Consider the following 18,597-nt stretch of genomic DNA (forward strand, 5'->3'; position numbering starts at 1 on the left):
GTCCCTCGTTCAGGCCCAGCATCTCCAGGGAGCTCCTTGCATTTTCCCTGCCTGAGATCTTGGCCTTGGGGCGCCACTGCCCAGGCCTTCTGCTGCTTGACGTGAATCTCAGGCTCCGAGAAGCAGCATTTTAAACCTCCTGTCTGGCAATGCGAGCTGGAGAGCCAGCATTAGAGGGATGGGGAGATGAATCTTGAGGTCCCCTGGAGCTGACAGGCTTGCTCTGGTGTTCCCCGTTGCTCTGCCTGTGCCCTTTCTTTCATGGCCTGAGCCTGGTGGCCCCCTTGGGCATTTGACTCCCCCACAGCCCAAGTGCTGTGGAGGTCAGGCCTCTTTCTCTGAGTGAGGGGCGAACTCGTCTCCAGTGAAAAGGGGGCTTGGCCTGGCAGCCCACCATAAGAAAATGCCCCAGTCCTATGCCAGGGCCAACGTTTCGCAGAACTGGATGGAGCTCTGCCCTTGCGTGGGGGCTGGGCTGGGCTCCTGGCAAGCTGTCAGGCCCCCTGTCTCCTCCCAGTACCTGCTGTTCTGGAAGGCAGCAGCCTCAGAGCACACATCGCACCCTTCTTGGGCACTGGAGGTTCAAGAAATCTCTACGTATTTGGCATTTCCGCTTCTTCGAAGAGCACCAAAGCAGTGGCATTTGCTGACATTCCAGGTCACTTGCTGATATTTAGCTCTTGCAGAGGTTTTCAGGCCTTGGAGAACAAATGTCTGGAATGTACACAGGCTCCCATCCCTCCAGAGTGTCTCTCTGGGGGGGCCCTGGAACAGGAAGGCTGAGAGGGGGGTGCAGGAGCAAACTTGCCCCTTCAAGGAGCAGCTGCATGCAAGGCAGCCCCAGCAACCCCCCCCCCCACCACCACCATGAGACAACCACAACAAAACTTAATGCACACTACTTTCAGATGTTCAGAGGGCTTCACATGTATTGCGTTGTTGTAATCTTTATGTCAAGACCCCACAGTTCAGTGATCACAAATGGTCCACTTCATTAATGGAGGTTTATTGATACATGACAGTTGCAGGCAGGACGGACATTGCGAAAACTGACTTTGCGGGCTTTTGCCCCTCTTATATAGGGTTGGCTTAAGCCGTTACAAGTGTAAAGAAAAGCAGGAAGCTGCAATCCCTCCCCCCAAGTCTTTCCCAGGCCCCTTTTGCAGGTGCACATAATCTTAGAGCAACCTTGGTTGCCCCTAGTAACCCTTCAGACCAGGCACTAGGAATGTTGATAATGGTTACATTGAGATAGGTGGGAAGCAAGCCAGAAGCAGAAAGCGAGAGCACATTCACAGCTCAAGATAAGGGCAAGGCATCTTGACACTTTACACTAAAGGTGACACTACAGATGCAGGGGGAGAGGGTTTTTTTTTTTTTGCTAAGGTCACCTGACAGCAGAGGAAAGACAAACCAGAGGCTTCCCAGGTTGGTTAGGTCTCCTCACAGCCCTCCCCCCAGACCCTGCCCACCAAAGTAACACCTCTGACACAGGAAACAGGGAACTGGAAAGGTGCCCCAGGCTGGGAGTGGGGGAGTGGCTGCTGGTGGGAACGTGCTCCGTTCTCTGTTGAAAGTTGCCCCCCTCCTCATCAGCAGTGGCTTTTCATCTTCCTCCCATAGTCAGTGACCTCTGCAGTGGCTTTCCTGGCATTTCTGGGCCATATTTTGCTTGGCCCCAAGTCCAAGGCCCTCTCTGCACAGCTGCTTCCCGCCCTGACTCACCCCCCCCCCCTCCGGCATCCTGGTGCTGTTGTGCACCTCTTGGGGATTCTCCAATCGTTCCCAAAGGTGTTTTGTTGCAAAGTTCTGGGAAGGGTTGTAGCAAAGCCTGCACAGCTGCTGCGAGGGTGAGAAGTTTGGATTTTTCTGCCCCCAGGGCAGCCTTTCCCCCCACAGCAAGCTGTTTCACCCCCCCTGCCACTTGGGGGCTTTTTGTCATTTCTGATCAGTGATTAACTATAAGGGGGTGCTGGAGAAGACTCTTGAGAGTCTCTCGAACTGCAAGAAGATCCAATCAGTCAGTCCTAAGGGAAATCAACCCAGACTGTTCCCTGGAAGGTCAGATGCTGAAGCTCAAATACTTTGGCCACCAAATGAGAAGGGAGCACTCCCTGGAGAAGATCCTGATGCTGGGAAAGACAGAAGGCAAAAGAAGAAGGGGAGGGCAAAAGAGGAGATGGCTGGATGGCGTTACTGATGTAACAAACACGAATTTGAGCAGACTTCAGAGGATGGTGGAAGACAGGCGGGCCTGGCATGACTTTGTCCAGGGGGTCGCAAAGAGTCGGACTTAACTGTGAGACTGAACAACACAACTAGAGTCCCATGGACTGCAAGAAGATCCAATCAGTCAGTCCTAAGGGAGTTCAACCCTGACTGTTCCCTGGAAGGTCAGATGCAGAAGCTGAAGCTCCAATCCTTTGGCCACCCAATGAGAAGGGAGCACTCCCTGGAGAAGACCCTGATGCTGGGAAAGACAGAAGGCAAAAGAAGAAGGGGACGGCAAAAGAGGAGACGGCTGGACAGCGTTACTGATGTAACAAACACAAATCTGAGCAGACTTCGGAGGATGGTGGAAGACAGGAGGGCCTGGCGTGACTTTGTCCATGGGGTTGCAAAGAGTCGGACTCGACTGTGTGACTGAACAACAAAAATAACGGGGGAAGCCTCTCTCCACAGCAAAAGGAACAAGGGACTGTTTGGGGTTGTTGTTTGTTTCTTAATGGGAAGCCCGGAATGCAGCCAATGCGGTTCAGCCACCCGGAGCCCTGCGTGGGCGGGGCAGGAGCAGGATCAACAGTGTTGTAGTGATATTTAACGTTATTCAATTGCTGGAAAACTGTGAAATCCCCAGTAGCTCAGGAACGGAGTGGCCATGACTGGGGATCTGGGATAGGGAAAGCTGCCCTTTATGGGAAGCCTCAGCCTGGGGAAACACCTGGAGATTTTAGGGATTAGGCCTGGGAAGGGCAGGAGAGGGGAGAGGAGGGACCTCCACCAGGTTCATTGGCACAGTGGCCAACCCACCAAAGTAGCCACTTTGGCGTAGTGGTTAAGTGTGTGGACTCTTATCTGGGAGAACAGGGCTTGATTCCCCACTCCTCCACTTGCACCTGCTGGAATGGCCTTGGGTCAGCCAGAGCTCTCTTATCTGGGAGAACCAGGTTGGATTCCCCTCTCCTCCACTTGCACCTGCTGGAATGGCATTGGGTCAGCCAGAGCTCTCTTATCCGGGAGAACCGGGTTTGATTCCCCACTCCTCCACTTGCACCTGCTGGAATGGCCTTGGGTCAGCCAGAGCTCTCTTATCTGGGAGAACCAGGTTGGATTCCCCACTCCTCCACTTGCACGTACTGGAATGGCCTTGGGTCAGCCATGGCTCTCTTTTCTGGGAGAACCGGGTTTGATTCCCCACTCCTCCACTTTCACCTGCTAGAATGGCCTTGCGTCAGCCAGAGCTCTCTTATCTGGGAGAACCGGGTTTGATCCCCCACTCCTCCACTTGCACCTGCTGGAACAGCCTTGTGTCAGCCAGAGCTCTCTTATCTGGGAGAACCGGGTTTGATTCCCCACTCCTCCACTTGCAGCTGCTGGAATGGCCTTGGGTCAGCCAGAGCTCTCTTATCTGGGAGAACCAGGTTGGATTCCCCTCTCCTCCACTTGCACCTGCTGGAATGGCATTGGGTCAGCCAGAGCTCTCTTATCTGGGAGAACCGGGTTTGATTCCCCACTGCTCCACTTGCAGCTGCTGGAATGGCCTTGGGTCAGCCAGAGCTCTCTTATCTGGGAGAACCAGGTTGGATTCCCCACTCCTCCACTTGCACGTATTGGAATGGCCTTGGGTCAGCCATGGCTCTCTTTTCTGGGAGAACCGGGTTTGATTCCCCACTCCTCCACTTTCACCTGCTAGAATGGCCTTGCATCAGCCAGAGCTCTCTTATCTGGGAGAACCGGGTTTGATCCCCCACTCCTCCACTTGCACCTGCTGGAACAGCCTTGGGTCAGCCAGAGCTCTCTTATCTGGGAGAACCAGGTTGGATTCCCCCCTACTCCACTTGCACCTGCTGGAATGGCCTTGGGTCAGCCAGAGCTCTCTTATCTGGGAGAACCGTGTTTGATTCCTCACTCGTACACTTGCACCTGCTAGAATGGCCTTGGGTCAGCCATAGCTCTGGTAGAGGTTGTCCTTGAAAAGGCAGCTCTCTCAAGAGCTCTATAAGAGCTCTCTCAGCCCCACCTACCTCACAGGGTGTCTGTTGTGGGGGAAGAAGATATAGGAGATTGTGAGCTGTTCTGAGACTCTGTTTCAGAGAAGGGTGGTATAAATCTGCATTCTCCTCCTCCTCCTCCTTCTGGGGGGAACTGATCTTGGTCATCTAGAGGTAAATAACCATAATAGCAGGAGATCTCTAGGTGGCAACTCTAAGTAGCAACAGGGAAACTGCAGAGGCTTGAATGAAGATCCCGTGAATTTAGGGGGCGGGGTTTGTGAGTTTCCTGCATTGTTCAGGGGGTTGGACTAGATGATCCCGGAGGTCCTTTCCAACTCTATAATTCTCGGATTCTGTGTTTCTATGAGGCTTGTTCCCATGAGGGAAATACCTAAGCTGGGTGTTGAGAAGTATGTCATGGGTGGCTGTTGTAGAAGGTGGACTTTAAGGAAGAAGACTCAGCTTGGAGCCAGTTTTCCGCCCTGACCCCGTGTTCAGGTAGTTGAGACCTCCAGAATCAAGTGAGGTTTTGTCGGTTGTTGCCTTGCTTTTTTTTCCCGAGCACAAATGAATGTGGCTCCCTGAGCAGAGGAATCAATTGCAAGCACTTCTGCTGGATTCATCCAAGCAACAATGCCCCTTTATTGGTTTCCCAGGACTCTGCTGCGCCATGGAAATCTAAACAGTGCTGCAGATTTGCAAAGTTTGCATAACGCACAGAATATTAAAGCGTTTGGAAAAGATCCTCGTCAGCTAAAGCACTTCTGAGCACTGCCAGCCGAAACTTCCAGCCTGACCCGTCGGGTGTTTTGTAAACACCTCCACTGGGAAAGGAACGTGGCTGACCCCGCTGGATGCCACATTAGACTGGGCTCCGGGGAGGGGCTTGCTGCGGCTGAAGACGCAGAACAGGGGCCCTACAGAAGTACTTTTCCAATGAGGGGCGAGTGCATCGTCTCCCACTATTGCTTGGATCTTGCAAGGCCAGTTCTAGTGAGGCTGCTGGCTGGTGATGGGTGCGAAGTGCTGACATCAATGGCTCTGGCCCCAGCTGATGGTTTGGGGGCTCAAACTGGCAGAGAGAGGAGACAATATGGACAGTGACAGGGCAATTTATGTGCAGGGATCCCTGCAGACCCAAAGATGATGCCTCTTGGAGTTTTCGAAGCATCTCCTGCTTCAGTGAGGTGGAAGGCAGTCAGAGCTGGCTCTTTCTTTTAGCAACGAGGTACCTTGGGAATGAATGAAGTGAATGCGAGGAAGCATTTTTGGCCATGAGGATGCCCCTGGTGTGGGGTTAAGCTTCCAAAGAGGGGCCATAGCCCAGTGGCAGAGCATCTGCCTGGCATGCAGAAGGTCCCAGGTTCACTTCCCAACAGCATCTCCAGTTGGAAGGGTTGGGCAGTAGGTGACGCGAAGGACCCTGGAGGGCCCCTGCCAGTCTGAGGAGACAATACTGACTTTGATGGACCGCATGTCTGATTCAGTATAAGGCCGCTTCATGTGTGTGGGTAATGTGGAAAGTCTTACATAAATGTTTCATGGTCATTTCCCCCACATATCCATGTGGGGAAAAATTGGGGGGGGGGAATGCAAGGATTTGCAGGAAAGATCTATGGGCAAAAATTGGCCAAGATCCAACTTTCTGTTCTCTTACAGCAGGGGTGGCCAACAGTAGCTCTCCAGATGTTTTTGCCTACAACTCCCATCAGCCCCAGCCATTGGCCATGCTGGCTGGGGCTGATGGGAGTTGTAGGCAAAAACATCTGGAGAGCTATCCTTGACCACCCCTGTCTTACAGGATGCACAATCCCCAGCTATGTCCTCAGAAACATCTATGATTCTATGAAAGGGCAGCTTCTGGGAGAGCCCTCTCAGCCCCACCCAACTCACAGGATGTCTGTTGTGGGGGAAGGAGATAAAAGAGATTGTAAGTCACTCTGAGACTCTGCTTCAGAGAGATGGGTGGGGTATAAATCTGCAGTCTTCTTCCAGGGCACCAGCGGATTTTGTAACTGGAGGTGCTTCCAGGAACTGACTGTGGGACCTTCTGCAAGCAAACAAGATAGCCCTCCCCCCACCCACCCATGCAGGAAAAAAGCTCCCTCTGCCATAGGACATTTTTGTGATTGCCCCCCCACACACACGCAACAGTCATTTTGTGGTGATCAGGGTTTTTTTTGTAGCAGGAACTTCTTTGCATATTAGGCAACAACCCGTGATGTAGCCAGTTCTCCCAAAGCTTACAGTAGACCCTGTACGAAGAGCCCTGTAAGCGCTTGGAGGATTGGCTACATCAGGGGTGTGTGGCCTAGTATGCAAAGGAGTTCCTGATACCAAAAAAATCCTGGTGGTGATGCTTAGTAAGTTCCCGTTCTGAACATTTCAAAATTACTTGGAACCTGACCATTGACACAAAAAGCATAGTATAGTATGCTGTAGAAGAGTTCAGTGTTTTCAGTGTTATAAAGTTTAGCTTGATCTCCAGATATGCTGCGGACCCTCTGGGGACTGTTATGTCTGCTGCTCTGCAGATAATGTGCTTTCTTTTCTTTAAGACTAACTTTGTGTTTTCTATTTTCAACTATCATTTTCTTCCCCTAACTCTGTTACATGTGCCAAGGGAGCAAAAGGTACAGCGGTTTGTATCTCGCTCTCTCGCTTGCTCAGTCTCCTTAGGTTAATTTTCAACTGTACTTGTAGAAAATGAAGGCATTTATACTTTTAAGCTTCATAAATATGCTAAGTAGTACAATTTTTACAGGACGCTATAAATTATGCATTTGATGATGCTGACTGTTAGAAAGGCTGAAGAGGAGGAAAGAGCCCCCCCCCCCAAAAAAAACCCAAATAGACATTTTAACTATGGTGGAAAGGCCCACATGCGGAGCTCATAGAGTGTAGTCACATTAGTGCCTAGCAAGCACAAAACACAAGCATGCTGCAGTCCACTGAAGTTGATGGACACCCCCCCCAAGGGCATGGCAAGAGGCGTTTGAAGGGACGGGGGCCAGAGAGGTGGAGCAGACCACAAGGTGGGAGGGGTGGATGCTGAAGGTCAAAAATCGGGCCCAGAAAGGTGGCTGCCGGGAGATGGGATGAGTCACAATTCATGACTCATGAATCCAGGCAAAAGACACCATTTTGAAGGGCCCCACTCAGGTGCCTGGGGTGTGTTCTCCAGAGACTGCGTGAGAGGAGCCTCCTGCACAGCCCCTGCCAGCTCTGTGATTCTCTGATTCTATGAATTGTGAAGAGAAGGAAAAGGGGAGAGGGTGTAACCAAGATGGCGGAAGGGTGGGTGGAGCCCCCCTGTGATGTTGGGCACAGGCTGCCCCCGAGCTCCCTTGTCTCCCAGCATCTGTAGATTTGGGGTCAGGCTGAGCACGAGCTCCCACCCCTGCATGAATGGACCAGTGGTTGCCCAGGCTCTGAGGTGCACTGCTTCAGCACTGCAGGCCCCACATATTCTGTGCAAAAGCGGACTCCCCCCCTGCCCCGACATGTGCACGTGGCATGAGCAGATAGGGCTGCTGGCTGTTCTGTTCAGGGTGGGGGGGGATTGTTGCCAGAGCAGGCAGGGGGAGCCTTGGGGGGGCTGCCCTTCCTTGCCCTGCTGGCTCAGATTCCCAGGCTTGCTAAATTGTGGGGACACTTACCCGGGGTGGGGGGGCTGCTGCCGTGGTGCCATGTATATTCTTTTGGGAGGGGATTGGTCATCATGTGGGAAGGGTCCATGAAGGTCCAGGCTGCAGGTAGCTGGTAGGTGCTGCTCTGCTGCTGCAAGCAGGAGAGGCTGGTTGGAGCTGAGTTCTTGCGGGATTCCTGCTGTCCTGGTGAGATTCCCAGAGCCAGAATGACTGGAGATGTGCAGTTCACGGCAGAGTCCCCCCTCCCTCCCCCCCTCCCCTGCCTGGTCATTTCCATGTCCCCCCCCCCCCCCGCAGGGTTCCAGCCCTCCTCTTTTTCCCTCCTGCCTTGCCCCCTGCTTCAATTCCAGCACAGATATTATTGCATAAATGATTTCAACGAGCATAAGCATAATCACCCTAATTACTGTGTAATCTTCACTAATTACTGTTGTATGTCATTTGCTTTGGTGTAGATTGCACACTACAACATTCCATTTGGCTTAAGGGGAGCCTTCAGATTCTCCTACTGGAACTTAGCTTGCACTTTTTTTACCGGGGGAGGCAAATTCCTTGTTTTGTGCAGAGACCAAGGGTGGGAAGCATCTTACTGCTTGGTGGTGAAAGGCTGTTGGGGTGGGTGGAAGAGAAATGGTCACTCGACCACAGCTGCTGGTTCTCTGGATCGTGGCCCACCTGGTGCCTGATAGTTGCTGAGATTCTGGTACAGACCTCATTTAATGGTGGAGCTGAGAGACACCCCCTTACCCACTTGCCCTGCTGGGATCACAGACCCTTACCTTAAACAGAGGCCAGATGGCCCTCTGACAGCTATGAGGATCCTGTGAATTTAGGGGGAGGTGTTGGTGAGTTTCCTGCATTGTGCAGGGGGTTGGACTAGATGACCCTGGAGGTCCCTTCCAACTCTAGAATTCTACCTTGTTCTAGGCAGCTGTATGGGAGGTACAGCCAAAGCCGCAAGTTGTCGGAAGTCCTTCCTCTTGCAATCAAACGTATTGCCCTTCTGGCCCAGGTGCCCTGGCTGGGTCTGGCTGCCAAGTGGAGCTAAACTGTGTTCAGTGATTGTTAATTTAAGCCACACTGGTCAGTCTCTGAGGCTGTTGTTCCGGAAAGAACAGGAGATGTCATCTCAGCCTAGTTAAGAATGAAGCTTGTTTTCAAAATGGGGAAAGGCAAAACAACAGAAACAGTTGTGTGCTGATGGATGGAGCTGTGAATAACCCTGACATCTGTCACAAGCTTTTCCTACTTGTTCAAGCCAATTTATATTTCTGTCATCTTTAAAACAGCCCTGCAAAGTAGGTCAGTGTTATGATCTCTGTATCGCAGACAGAGGAATGTGGGGAGGGGAGTGGAAAGAGGGGTGCTTTTCCAGTGCTGGAGATGACCTCGGCAGACCTAGCTGGATCTCAGCTCCCGAAAGCATTGGAGGGGGAGGGGCTGCATCTCAGCGGGGGCACCCTGCAGACCAGGCGCTGCAAGGCTCCAGAGGAAGGCTCCCAAGCAGCTGTTTCGGCAAAGCCAAGCTGGGCTTGACTGCAGCACTTCCAGCTGTTCCCTCCTTGCTTTTCTTGTGATGAGGCGGCCTGGGGGACAGAAGCAGGGCTCCATTTCCTGATTGTTTTTCAGATTCACCTCACCCCCCGCCGCCTCCCCCACACACAGATTCAGGGCTCTGTGGGCATCCTTTTGCTCAAATGTTATCAACTTGCCCAAAATACTTATTTATTCAAATATTTATATCCCACTGTCCCCTTCAAGGCAGGTTACAAATCATACTGAAGAGCATAAAAGGGGTGCGGGAAAAATTGTTTCCCCCCCCCAGCTCCATGCAGCCTATAAGGACCTTTATAGTAAAAAGCCCCATAGGCTATGATGGAAAATTGATCTGGGGGTATCTGGTGCTCTGGGGGGGGGCTTTTCTTTGAGGTAGAGGCACCAAATTTGCAGCATAGCTGCTGACACCTCTCCTCAGAAACCTCTCCAAGTTTCAACAAGATTGGACCAGGGGGCCCAATGCTATGGGCCTCAGAAAGAGGTGCCCCCATTCTCCATTGCTTCCAATGGAGGTTGTGAGCAGAGAGCAGAAACCTGAGCAGCCTGTTAAAAACCTGTGTGCCAGCGCCCCCTAGCGCAGCTTAGAGGGAACTATGAGCCAGACCCTGGTCTCCCTTGCCCCCCCCCCCCCCAGCACTGCCGAGGAACATCCGGGGAGGCAGTCAGCTGCTCTTCAGCCCTCCCGGGTGGAAGGGACTTTGGGGACATTGGACAAGGCTTGTAATGTAATGTAATGTAAAATTTTATTTGTATCCCGCCCTCCCCCGCCGAAGCAGGCTCAGGGCGGCTAACAACATTTAAGGTGAACAACACAATAATAAAACAATAAATTCATATTAAATTCACATTAAAACCAATCAATGATTAAAACATTCCTTGGAGGAGATGGTGCTGGGTGACAGCAAAGCTATCTGCTCCGGAGGTTGGGAAGTCCTCAGCCCCCCCAGTGATGGGCAAAGCAGGGTGGCAGCTGGAGTGAACCCGCGGGGTGGGGGTGGGGGTGGGGTGGGAGGGCTTGTCTATGGGGAAGGGTTGGAGGAAAGTGCTGGCATGGGGCTGGGGGGGGGGAGGGCTTGCTGCCACCTCATGTGTTGGCTGCAGATAGATTCATGTCTGCTCCAGGGCTTGGAGGAAGGGAAGCATTGCGGGAAGGGAAGGGAAGGGGGACGACTGCAAGAGGCCATTCCCGTCCCCAGCAGGGGTAGGGTCTGTGTGTGCAGCAGCAGCAGCAGCAGGGGTGCTTTGGGGGGGGGGGCAGGGCAGGGCTCAGAATGAGGGGGAGGGAGGGGGGAGGGCACCTGCCCCATGGAGCGTCTGTGGCTTTGCGCGCCCTGCAGTGGGCTGCTCTCCTTTGGTGGGGCTGGCCAAGTCCAGCTGTTCTGTATTGTTTCCTCTTGCCGCTGGCACAGACCACAGGTGGGCCCAGGGAGAAGCACCTGGGGGCTCAGCATCATTAGTCGTTTTGAAAAAAGGGCTGGCAATTTATTTGTTATCTATCTATCTATCTATCTATCTATCTATCTATCTATCTATCTATCTATCTATCTATCTATCTATCTATCTATCTATCTATCTATCTATCTATCTGTCTATCTGTCTATCTATCTATCTATCACTTTAGTTTTCTATCCATCCTGCTGTCAGGCTCTGTAACTTTATTATGCTAAAGGCTATAAAATACTAACCAAATGAACTCTTCATACTAACTCCAAAGCTTTTGTTATAATGTAACCAGCCTGCATATCAAAGGGAGGTTGTCTGAAGTGTTAACCTTGTGTAGAGTGTGAAAGGAGCAAAGGAATGTGGCCTTAATAGGTACCACGTCCGGCCAGCATCCTCCCTTAGGCAAAGAGATAAGGGGGAGCTCTCATGTGAAAGTTTGCACCTTCATTCCCTTTTGTTATGAGAATAACTTTGTTTAGATAATGCTTTGATGTAGAATTCCATAAGACCCAGAGACCCCTAGTCTCTGGCATTAGTCTCAATCTCTGTATCCAGCAATGAGTTTCCAATAAAGTATACATTGTCTTCTGCATTAACCATCACCAGTGGTCTGACCTAGCCTCAGATCGCAAAGCATGGAGGCACACCATCCACCAGGCTGTCTCTTCCTTTGAGAACGCACGCATAGCTGGTCTTGAGGACAAAAGGAGATTGAGGAAGAATCGCACTGCTACAGGACCAACCCCAAATCAGACTTTTCCCTGAGGCCACTGTGGCCGGACCTGCCTGTCCTGCATTGGTCTTGTCAGCCACCAGCGAGCCTGCAGCAGACGTGGACTACTGCACCTTTCTTCAATCTTCGTTCGCGAAGTCAAGCCGAGAGAGAGAGAGAGAGAGAGAGAGAGAGACATTGTCTTCAATGAATACAACCTTGAGTCTCAGGGCAGCTAACAGTCAATTTAAAAAAAACAATTTAAAGTTACAATTTAAACAATAAAATAACAATTAAAATACATTTCATGGTGCTACTCAAAATTTCAGTATAGGCAGGATCATGACTTTCTTTCTTCTGACAGCGATCCTATACTGATCATAATTCCTCATGAGTAATGTCGCTCAGCAGTGTAGGGTGGCGGGCCTCTCCTGGTTTAGCAGTTGAAGGCCTGTCGAAACAATTCAGTTTTACAGGCCCTGCAGAATTGGGAGAGGTCCCGCAGGGCCCTTATGGCCTCTGGGAGGGCGTTCCACATTTCAGGTGCTGCCACTGAGAAGGCCCTGGCCCGTGCGGAACACAGCCTGGCCTCCCTTGGTCCAGGGACAGAGAACAGGTTTTGTGTCCCTGAACGCAGTGCTCTCTGGGGAACATATGCAGGGCTTCTGTTCTGGGAGGAAGGTGCCAGGGATCAGAGCAGCACCAAGCCCGTCCGTGGTGCCAATGAGAGGGAGAGGCCCTCGCTCTTAAACAGCCCTTTGCGAGAGGGCAATTGAAGGGAAAGGGTGAACAAGCAGGGTCCTTCTTGGCCCTGCCAACAGGCTCGGGAAAGTCTGTGCCCCCCTCCCTTGGGGTTCCAACTGAGGCTCTGGCTGGCTTGAGTTGTGCCCACCTCTTGGCATTGCTGGGTCCTTTGCTCTCACTCAGGGCAGGCCAGTGCCAGTTTGCTTCTTTCCTACCAGATGGCTGGAAGTGCCTCTTCTCCTGCCCTTGCTCCATGGTTTTGCTTTTGTGTATCTGGGCAGCCGCCAAGCTGCCCACTGGGGTGTGTGGCCATCTGTGCCCGCAGAGCTCTTCCTGGTGGCGCTTGCTGCCTGGCTTCAGCCCCCGTACAGGATTCTTCCCTTCACCATTTCTCACTCCCAGGGCTGGCCGGCCTCCTCGCTGGTTGCCTCCTGCGTTCTCCCTTGCCCGGATCTTGCCAGGAGGGTTATGGCAGCCATCTGCAGAAGCGCTTGGTTCCCCCAGCCCTTTCTCGAGCTGGGTCTTCTCCTCAGAGGCGGTGATACCTCGAGAGATCTCCAGGTGTAAATTTGTTTCAGGTCAGGCGGGCCTGGTCTCCATGCGCCCAGCATTGTCTGCCAGATTACAGACTGGCATAATGTTGCTATGGAAACGACATCCCCTCTCCCTAGCCAGAAGGGTTTATTATAGTCAAGGCTAAATCTTTAACAACTGTATTTTCCAACAGAGGGAAGAAAATCTCCTTGCTTTCATGTGCAAGGATAATTCCACCGTGATGGCTTCACGGCAGCCTTTCTTCCTTCCCTGGGGTGGGAGGACGGGTATAAAGCCTGGCTGTTGCAAGGCAGCTCAGGCCTGGGGGGTTCCGAACCCACCAGCGGGGGTGTCCCACCTTTGGAAGACCTCGTTTGGTCTTGGCCCTCTGGTTGTGGTTAGCAGGAGAGTTTTAGCCAGCTGCAGCAGCAAGGCTGGCTGATCCAGGCTTTCTCGGAGGACGGTGGGCTCCAGGGGGCTTTTGCACCTTCCTCTCCCAGGGGGCTTTGGCGGTGCCCTCCCTTTCTCCTTCTGTCTCAAGAGGAAAGTGCCAGAGCCCAGCAGCACCTTAAAGGCTGACAACATTTGTGGCCACAGGGAAGGAGCTCTCCTGAGCCCCTACAGTTGCTTCTTCAGATACAGCTAGCGTGTAGGGCCAGAACCAGTGGGTTGAAATTAAATCAAAAGAGTTTCCGGCTCAGCATTAGGAAGAACTTCCTGACCGTTAGAGCAATTCCTCAGCGGAACAGGCTTCCTCTTCGGGAGGTGGTGGGCTCTCCTTCCTTGGAGGTTTTTCAACAGAGGCTAGATGGCCATCTGACAGCAATGAAGATCCTGTGAATTTAGGGGGAGGCATTTGCGAGTTTCCTGCATTGTGCAGGAGGTTGGACTCGATGACCCTGGAGGTCCATTCCAACTCTATGATTCTGTGTGAGTCCATCTGTCCTATATAGTGGAAAGTGGAGTGGTTTCAGATGCCAAGTGACATTAGCAGGCAAATGACAATAGCAGGTGTGATTGGATTAGGTAAGATATGCAGAGAAGTAGTCAAGGTAAAGGTAGTCCCCTGTGCAAACACCAGTTGTTTCCAACTCTGGGGTGACGTTGCTTTCACAACATTTTCATGACAGACTTTTTATGGGGTGGTTTGCCATTGCCTTCCCCAGTCGGACCTCGGAAGGATGGACGGCTGAGTCAACCTGCAGCTGGCTACCTGAACCAGCTTCCGCTGGGATCGAACTCAGGTCATGAGCAGAGAGCCTGGACTGCAGTACTGCAGCTTGCCACCCTGCACCAGTAGATGTGGAGAAATCAGCATTGTTCATGAGACAGGAATCCTAGGTCTCTATTCAGTCCAGGTGGATGCCTTTTTCTTGAGCTTCGTTATCAGTTGCAATTCAATAGCCTCTCTTTCCAACCTCCCTTTGAAATTCCTTTGTAAAACAACTGCAGGTTTTAGGTCAGCAATTGAATTCACCCAAAGAGTGATTAACACATGGAATTCACTGTCACAGGAGGTGGTGGCGGCTACAAGCATTGATAGCTTTAAGAGGGGATTGGATAAACAGCCATCAGTGGCTGTTAGCCACTAGGTATAGATGGAACTCTCTCAGTCTGGGACAAATGATGCTCTGCATTCTTGGCGCTTGGGGGGCAGGCAACAGTGGGAGGGCTCCACCAGTCCACTCACGGAGTGGGCGGACTATAAATTGAAAGTATGGCAAGTAAATAAATAAATAAATAAAAACTGGTGGACCTCCTGATGGCACCTGGGTTTTTTGGCCACTGTGTGACACAGAGTGTTGGACTTGATGGGCCATTGGCCTGATCCAACATGGCTTCTCTTATGTTCTTATGTGACACAGAGTGTTGGACTGGATGGGCCATTGGCCTGATCCAACATGGCTTCTCTTATGTTCTTATGTGACACAGAGTATTGGACTGGAGGGGCCATTGGCCTGATCCAACATGGCTTCTCTTATGTTCTTATGTGACACAGAGTGTTGGACTGGATGGGCCATTGGCCTGATCCAACATGACTTCTCTTATGTTCTTCTGTGACACAGAGTGTTGGACTGGAGGGGCCATTGGCCTGATCCAACATGGCTTCTCTTATGTTCTTATGTGATACAGAGAGTTGGACTGGATGGGCCATTGGCCTGATCCAACATGGCTTCTCTTCTGTTCTTATGTGACACAGAGTGTTGGACTGGATGGGCCATTGGCCTGATCCAACATGGCTTCTCTTCTGTTCTTATGTGATACAGAGAGTTGGACTGGATGGGCCATTGGCCTGATCCAACAGGGCTTCTCTTATGTTCTTATGTGACACAGAGTGTTGGACTGAATGGGCCATTGGCCTGATCCAACATGGCTTCTCTTCTGTTCTTATGTGACACAGAGTGTTGGACTGGATGGGCCATTGGCCTGATCCAACATGGCATTCCTTATGTTCTTATGAATGCTCTGGAAGGTTAAAATGTTTCCCCACTGGTTTTTGAAGGTTGTGGTTTCTGATGTCAGACTTATGTCCATTAATTCTTTGTGGAAGGGACTGGCCTGTTTGTCCCATGTAGAGGTTGGAAGGGCACTGCTGATGCGTGATGGCAGAACTCACATCCGAGGAGGAGCCGGAGGTGGTCCAGCTGATGCTGCTGGGTCCCGGGATGGTGTTGCTGGGAGGGATCCATAGGAGAGCAAAGTTGGCATCTTGGTTTGTTGCAGGTCTTGGTACCAGAGTCCACGGGACTGGGACTGTGAAGTAGTTTATCGTTGCAAGTGTTTCAAGTTAGCAGGCTGACTGTAAGCAAGAAAAGCACACACACACACACACCGGTGCCTGTGTGAGGGAAGGGTCACTGTCCAGGATGGGCTGTAGGTCATTCATAATGCCTTGAACGGAGCTCTCCTGTATGGGAGGGAAGCTGGGAGCCGAGAACACTGCCCAAGCCTTGGTCGCTGTCTGTGCTCAAAAGGCCTTGGCTTGCATGTGACACTCATGAGTGGGGCCACACTGGGGCTGGGGAGGAAGCCTCGGGGGGCTAAACCGGGCCCTAAGCTCAAGCACAGCTCAGAGCCCTGCGTGTGCTGTGAGGCAGATGTGGAGCTCTGTCTACCCGACAGCGGGAATGCTCCACCGGCATCCAGAGTTTGTTGCTTCCATTGCAATGACTGTGATGTTCAAGGCGCATCTGATGCACCCGGGGACTGGTGTTGGTGAGGGACGGTGGCTCAGTGGTAGAGCATCTGCTTGGTAAGCAGAAGGTCCCAGGTTCAATCCCCGGCATCTCCACTAAAAAAGGGTCCAGGCAAATAGGTGTAAAAAACCTCCGCTTGAGACCCTGGAGAGCCACTGCCAGTCTGAGTAGACAAGACTGACTTTGATGGACCCAGGGGGGTCTGATTCAGTAGAAGGCAGCTTCATATGTTCATATGTAACCAGAAGGTCCCAGGTTCAATCCCTGGCATCTCCAACTAAAAAGGGTCCAGGCAAATAGGTGTAAAAAACCTCAACTGGAGACCCTGGAGAGCTGCTGCCAGTCTGACTTTGATGAACCCAGGAGGGTCTGATTCAGTAGAAGGCAGCTTCATATGTTCATATATGGTCTGTGCACTCTCAGTAATGCTTCAGGCGCACTGGCTTCAGCTGTGTAACTCTGCACAGGGGTTCAGGAGAGTCCCCTCCTCCCCTCTGGGGCTTTGGGGGCTGCTCGCCCCTTCAGAGCATTTCCCTGGCTGGGCTTGTGGCAAAGTTGTGCAGACACCGGGGTGTCAAGTGTTTAAAATGTGTCTGCAGGCCACTCAAGGTAGTTTCAGTAAAAATGCAATAAAGAATTCAGCCATATCGAAACAGGTAAATCCATCAGTCATGGCAAGGCAGTGCCAAATGTGCTGCGTTCCTGGAACAGTGGCTCGGATTCCCAGCTATTCTAATGCATTCAGCCATTTTATTATTACTCTAATTATGTTCAGAAATTACATTACTCAACACCGAGTGAACTAGCGGCGTGCACCAGAAGATGTTTCTAATTTAATATTCAAATTAAATATTTACACTTTGTGTGAAATTTGTGTATGCATGTTTCTTTTTGAACTCCCGGAGACCTGCTTTTCTCCGTTGGCGCTGCCCCCCCCCTCACATGGCTGTCTTTTGTCTTTCCCTCCTAGAATCATCAAAGACCATGGCCGGAGTCCCCCAGCCTCGTCCTTGTCAAGTGTCAAAAGGTGGGAATATGGAAGGAACGGAAGGGAGGAGGATTCGGGCCAAGTCATGAGCCCTTCCCTTGGTGCTCAGAGATGGGACTATGGGAAGCTCGTGTCCCGAGAGGAGGCTGAGGTGCCCAAAGACGTAGGCTCTGCCTCTCCATCCATAGTAAGGAAGTGGTCCTCCCCAGCAGCATCTGCAGATGGAAAACTGCCAAGTCCTGCATCCCCATCAGTGATCAGAAAGGTGTCTCCTTCAGCTGATGGCAAATTGTCACGCTCTTCATCGGCACTTTCGGAATACGTCGAAGAGCTGCGGCGACAGAGGCTGAAAGACAAAGAAGCGGGAGCCTTGGTACTGGAGGAGGAGGCGTCTTCTTTGCCCATCTACCAAACGACCGGGGCCTCTTCCCTTCGAAGATGCAGGACTTTGCAGGAAGACGATTACCCTGCAAAGCCAGACCAACCTGGGGAGAGCGGTGGGGTGGGGCTGACGCGGTCCTCCAGCCTGCGAAGCATCTCCTCTGAAGGGAAGCCACGCCCAGCCCCCTCGCCTATTCTGAAGAGGGTCTCCAAGTTCGGCTCCTACGACTCCCTTGTCCAGAGCACAGGTGAGGCACACTCAGAACTCAGCTCACCTGCCCTGGGAGGAGACGCTTTCAGCACCTCAAGGCAGAAGCCATGGAGGAGCAGTCTGGCAGCACCGTTGGAAGGAGCGATGGGAGCGGATCTGGGCCAGGATCCTCTGGTGTTTCAGAGCAAGAGCTTTGGAGATGCTGCAGGCAAAGGAAAGGAAAGTGACCCCTTCTCTTGGGAAATACCAACTTTAAGTTATGAAAGAAAGACAAATGTTGAATTCGACGACATCCTCCCAGCCATCCGGAAAGCCCAGTCGACCAGCAGCTTGTCCCGAGGCCCCAGGGAACGGAGGGAAGGGCACCGGCCCATGAGTGTCCATTTTGAAGACCAGATCTCCACCAAGACCCCCTTATCGCCAAGCCTGAGACCCAAAGAGGACCCCGGGCACCTCTCCGATTCCTCTTCATCTTCCAGCTCGGGCGTATCTTTCAAAAGTGCTGACAGCATCAAGAGTCGGCCAAGGATCCAGAGGCTGGAAGGGGAAGGATGTGTTGAGAAAGGAAACACCACGAGTGCCAAAGATGGTGGGCGGTCTGAGGCAGATGGGAAAGATGACGACGTGAACAGCATCATGATGAAATACCTGGGGAAAGAATAAGGCAAGTGGCTGGTGCCTTGGGGCACGAACGGGTGCCGGAGATCAGCTGTGTCACCAGCTGATGGAATGGATGGAACTAGACTGTGAAGCTGGAGCAGAAGCCAGTCTGGTGTAGTGGTTAAGAGTGTGGAGAAATGGGTTTGATTCCCACTCCTCCACTTGCACCTGCTGGTGTGACCTTGAGTCAATCACAAGTTCTTTCAGAGCTGTTCTCTCAAGAGCAGTTTCTGTCAGAGCTCTCTCAGACCCACAAAGTGTCTGTTGTGGGGAGAGAAAGGGAAAGGAGATTGGAAACCAACCTGA

The 18,597-nt window shown here is 52.0% G+C and overlaps 1 protein-coding gene across 1 annotated transcript in view; it reads left to right on the forward strand.

The window, feature by feature from the left end:
- The window catches only part of MYO18B (myosin XVIIIB), a 156,822-nt gene extending 138,528 nt beyond the window's left edge, over nucleotides 1-18,294 (forward strand). Inside the window, 1 exon segment of the mRNA XM_060249021.1 lies at nucleotides 17,022-18,294. Within this exon segment, the coding sequence (XP_060105004.1) occupies nucleotides 17,022-18,294 (1,273 nt within the window).
- The last annotated feature ends 303 nt before the right edge of the window (nucleotides 18,295-18,597 follow it).

Source organism: Heteronotia binoei, chromosome 11, assembly GCF_032191835.1.
Source record: "Heteronotia binoei isolate CCM8104 ecotype False Entrance Well chromosome 11, APGP_CSIRO_Hbin_v1, whole genome shotgun sequence".
Taxonomy (NCBI): domain Eukaryota; kingdom Metazoa; phylum Chordata; class Lepidosauria; order Squamata; family Gekkonidae; genus Heteronotia; species Heteronotia binoei.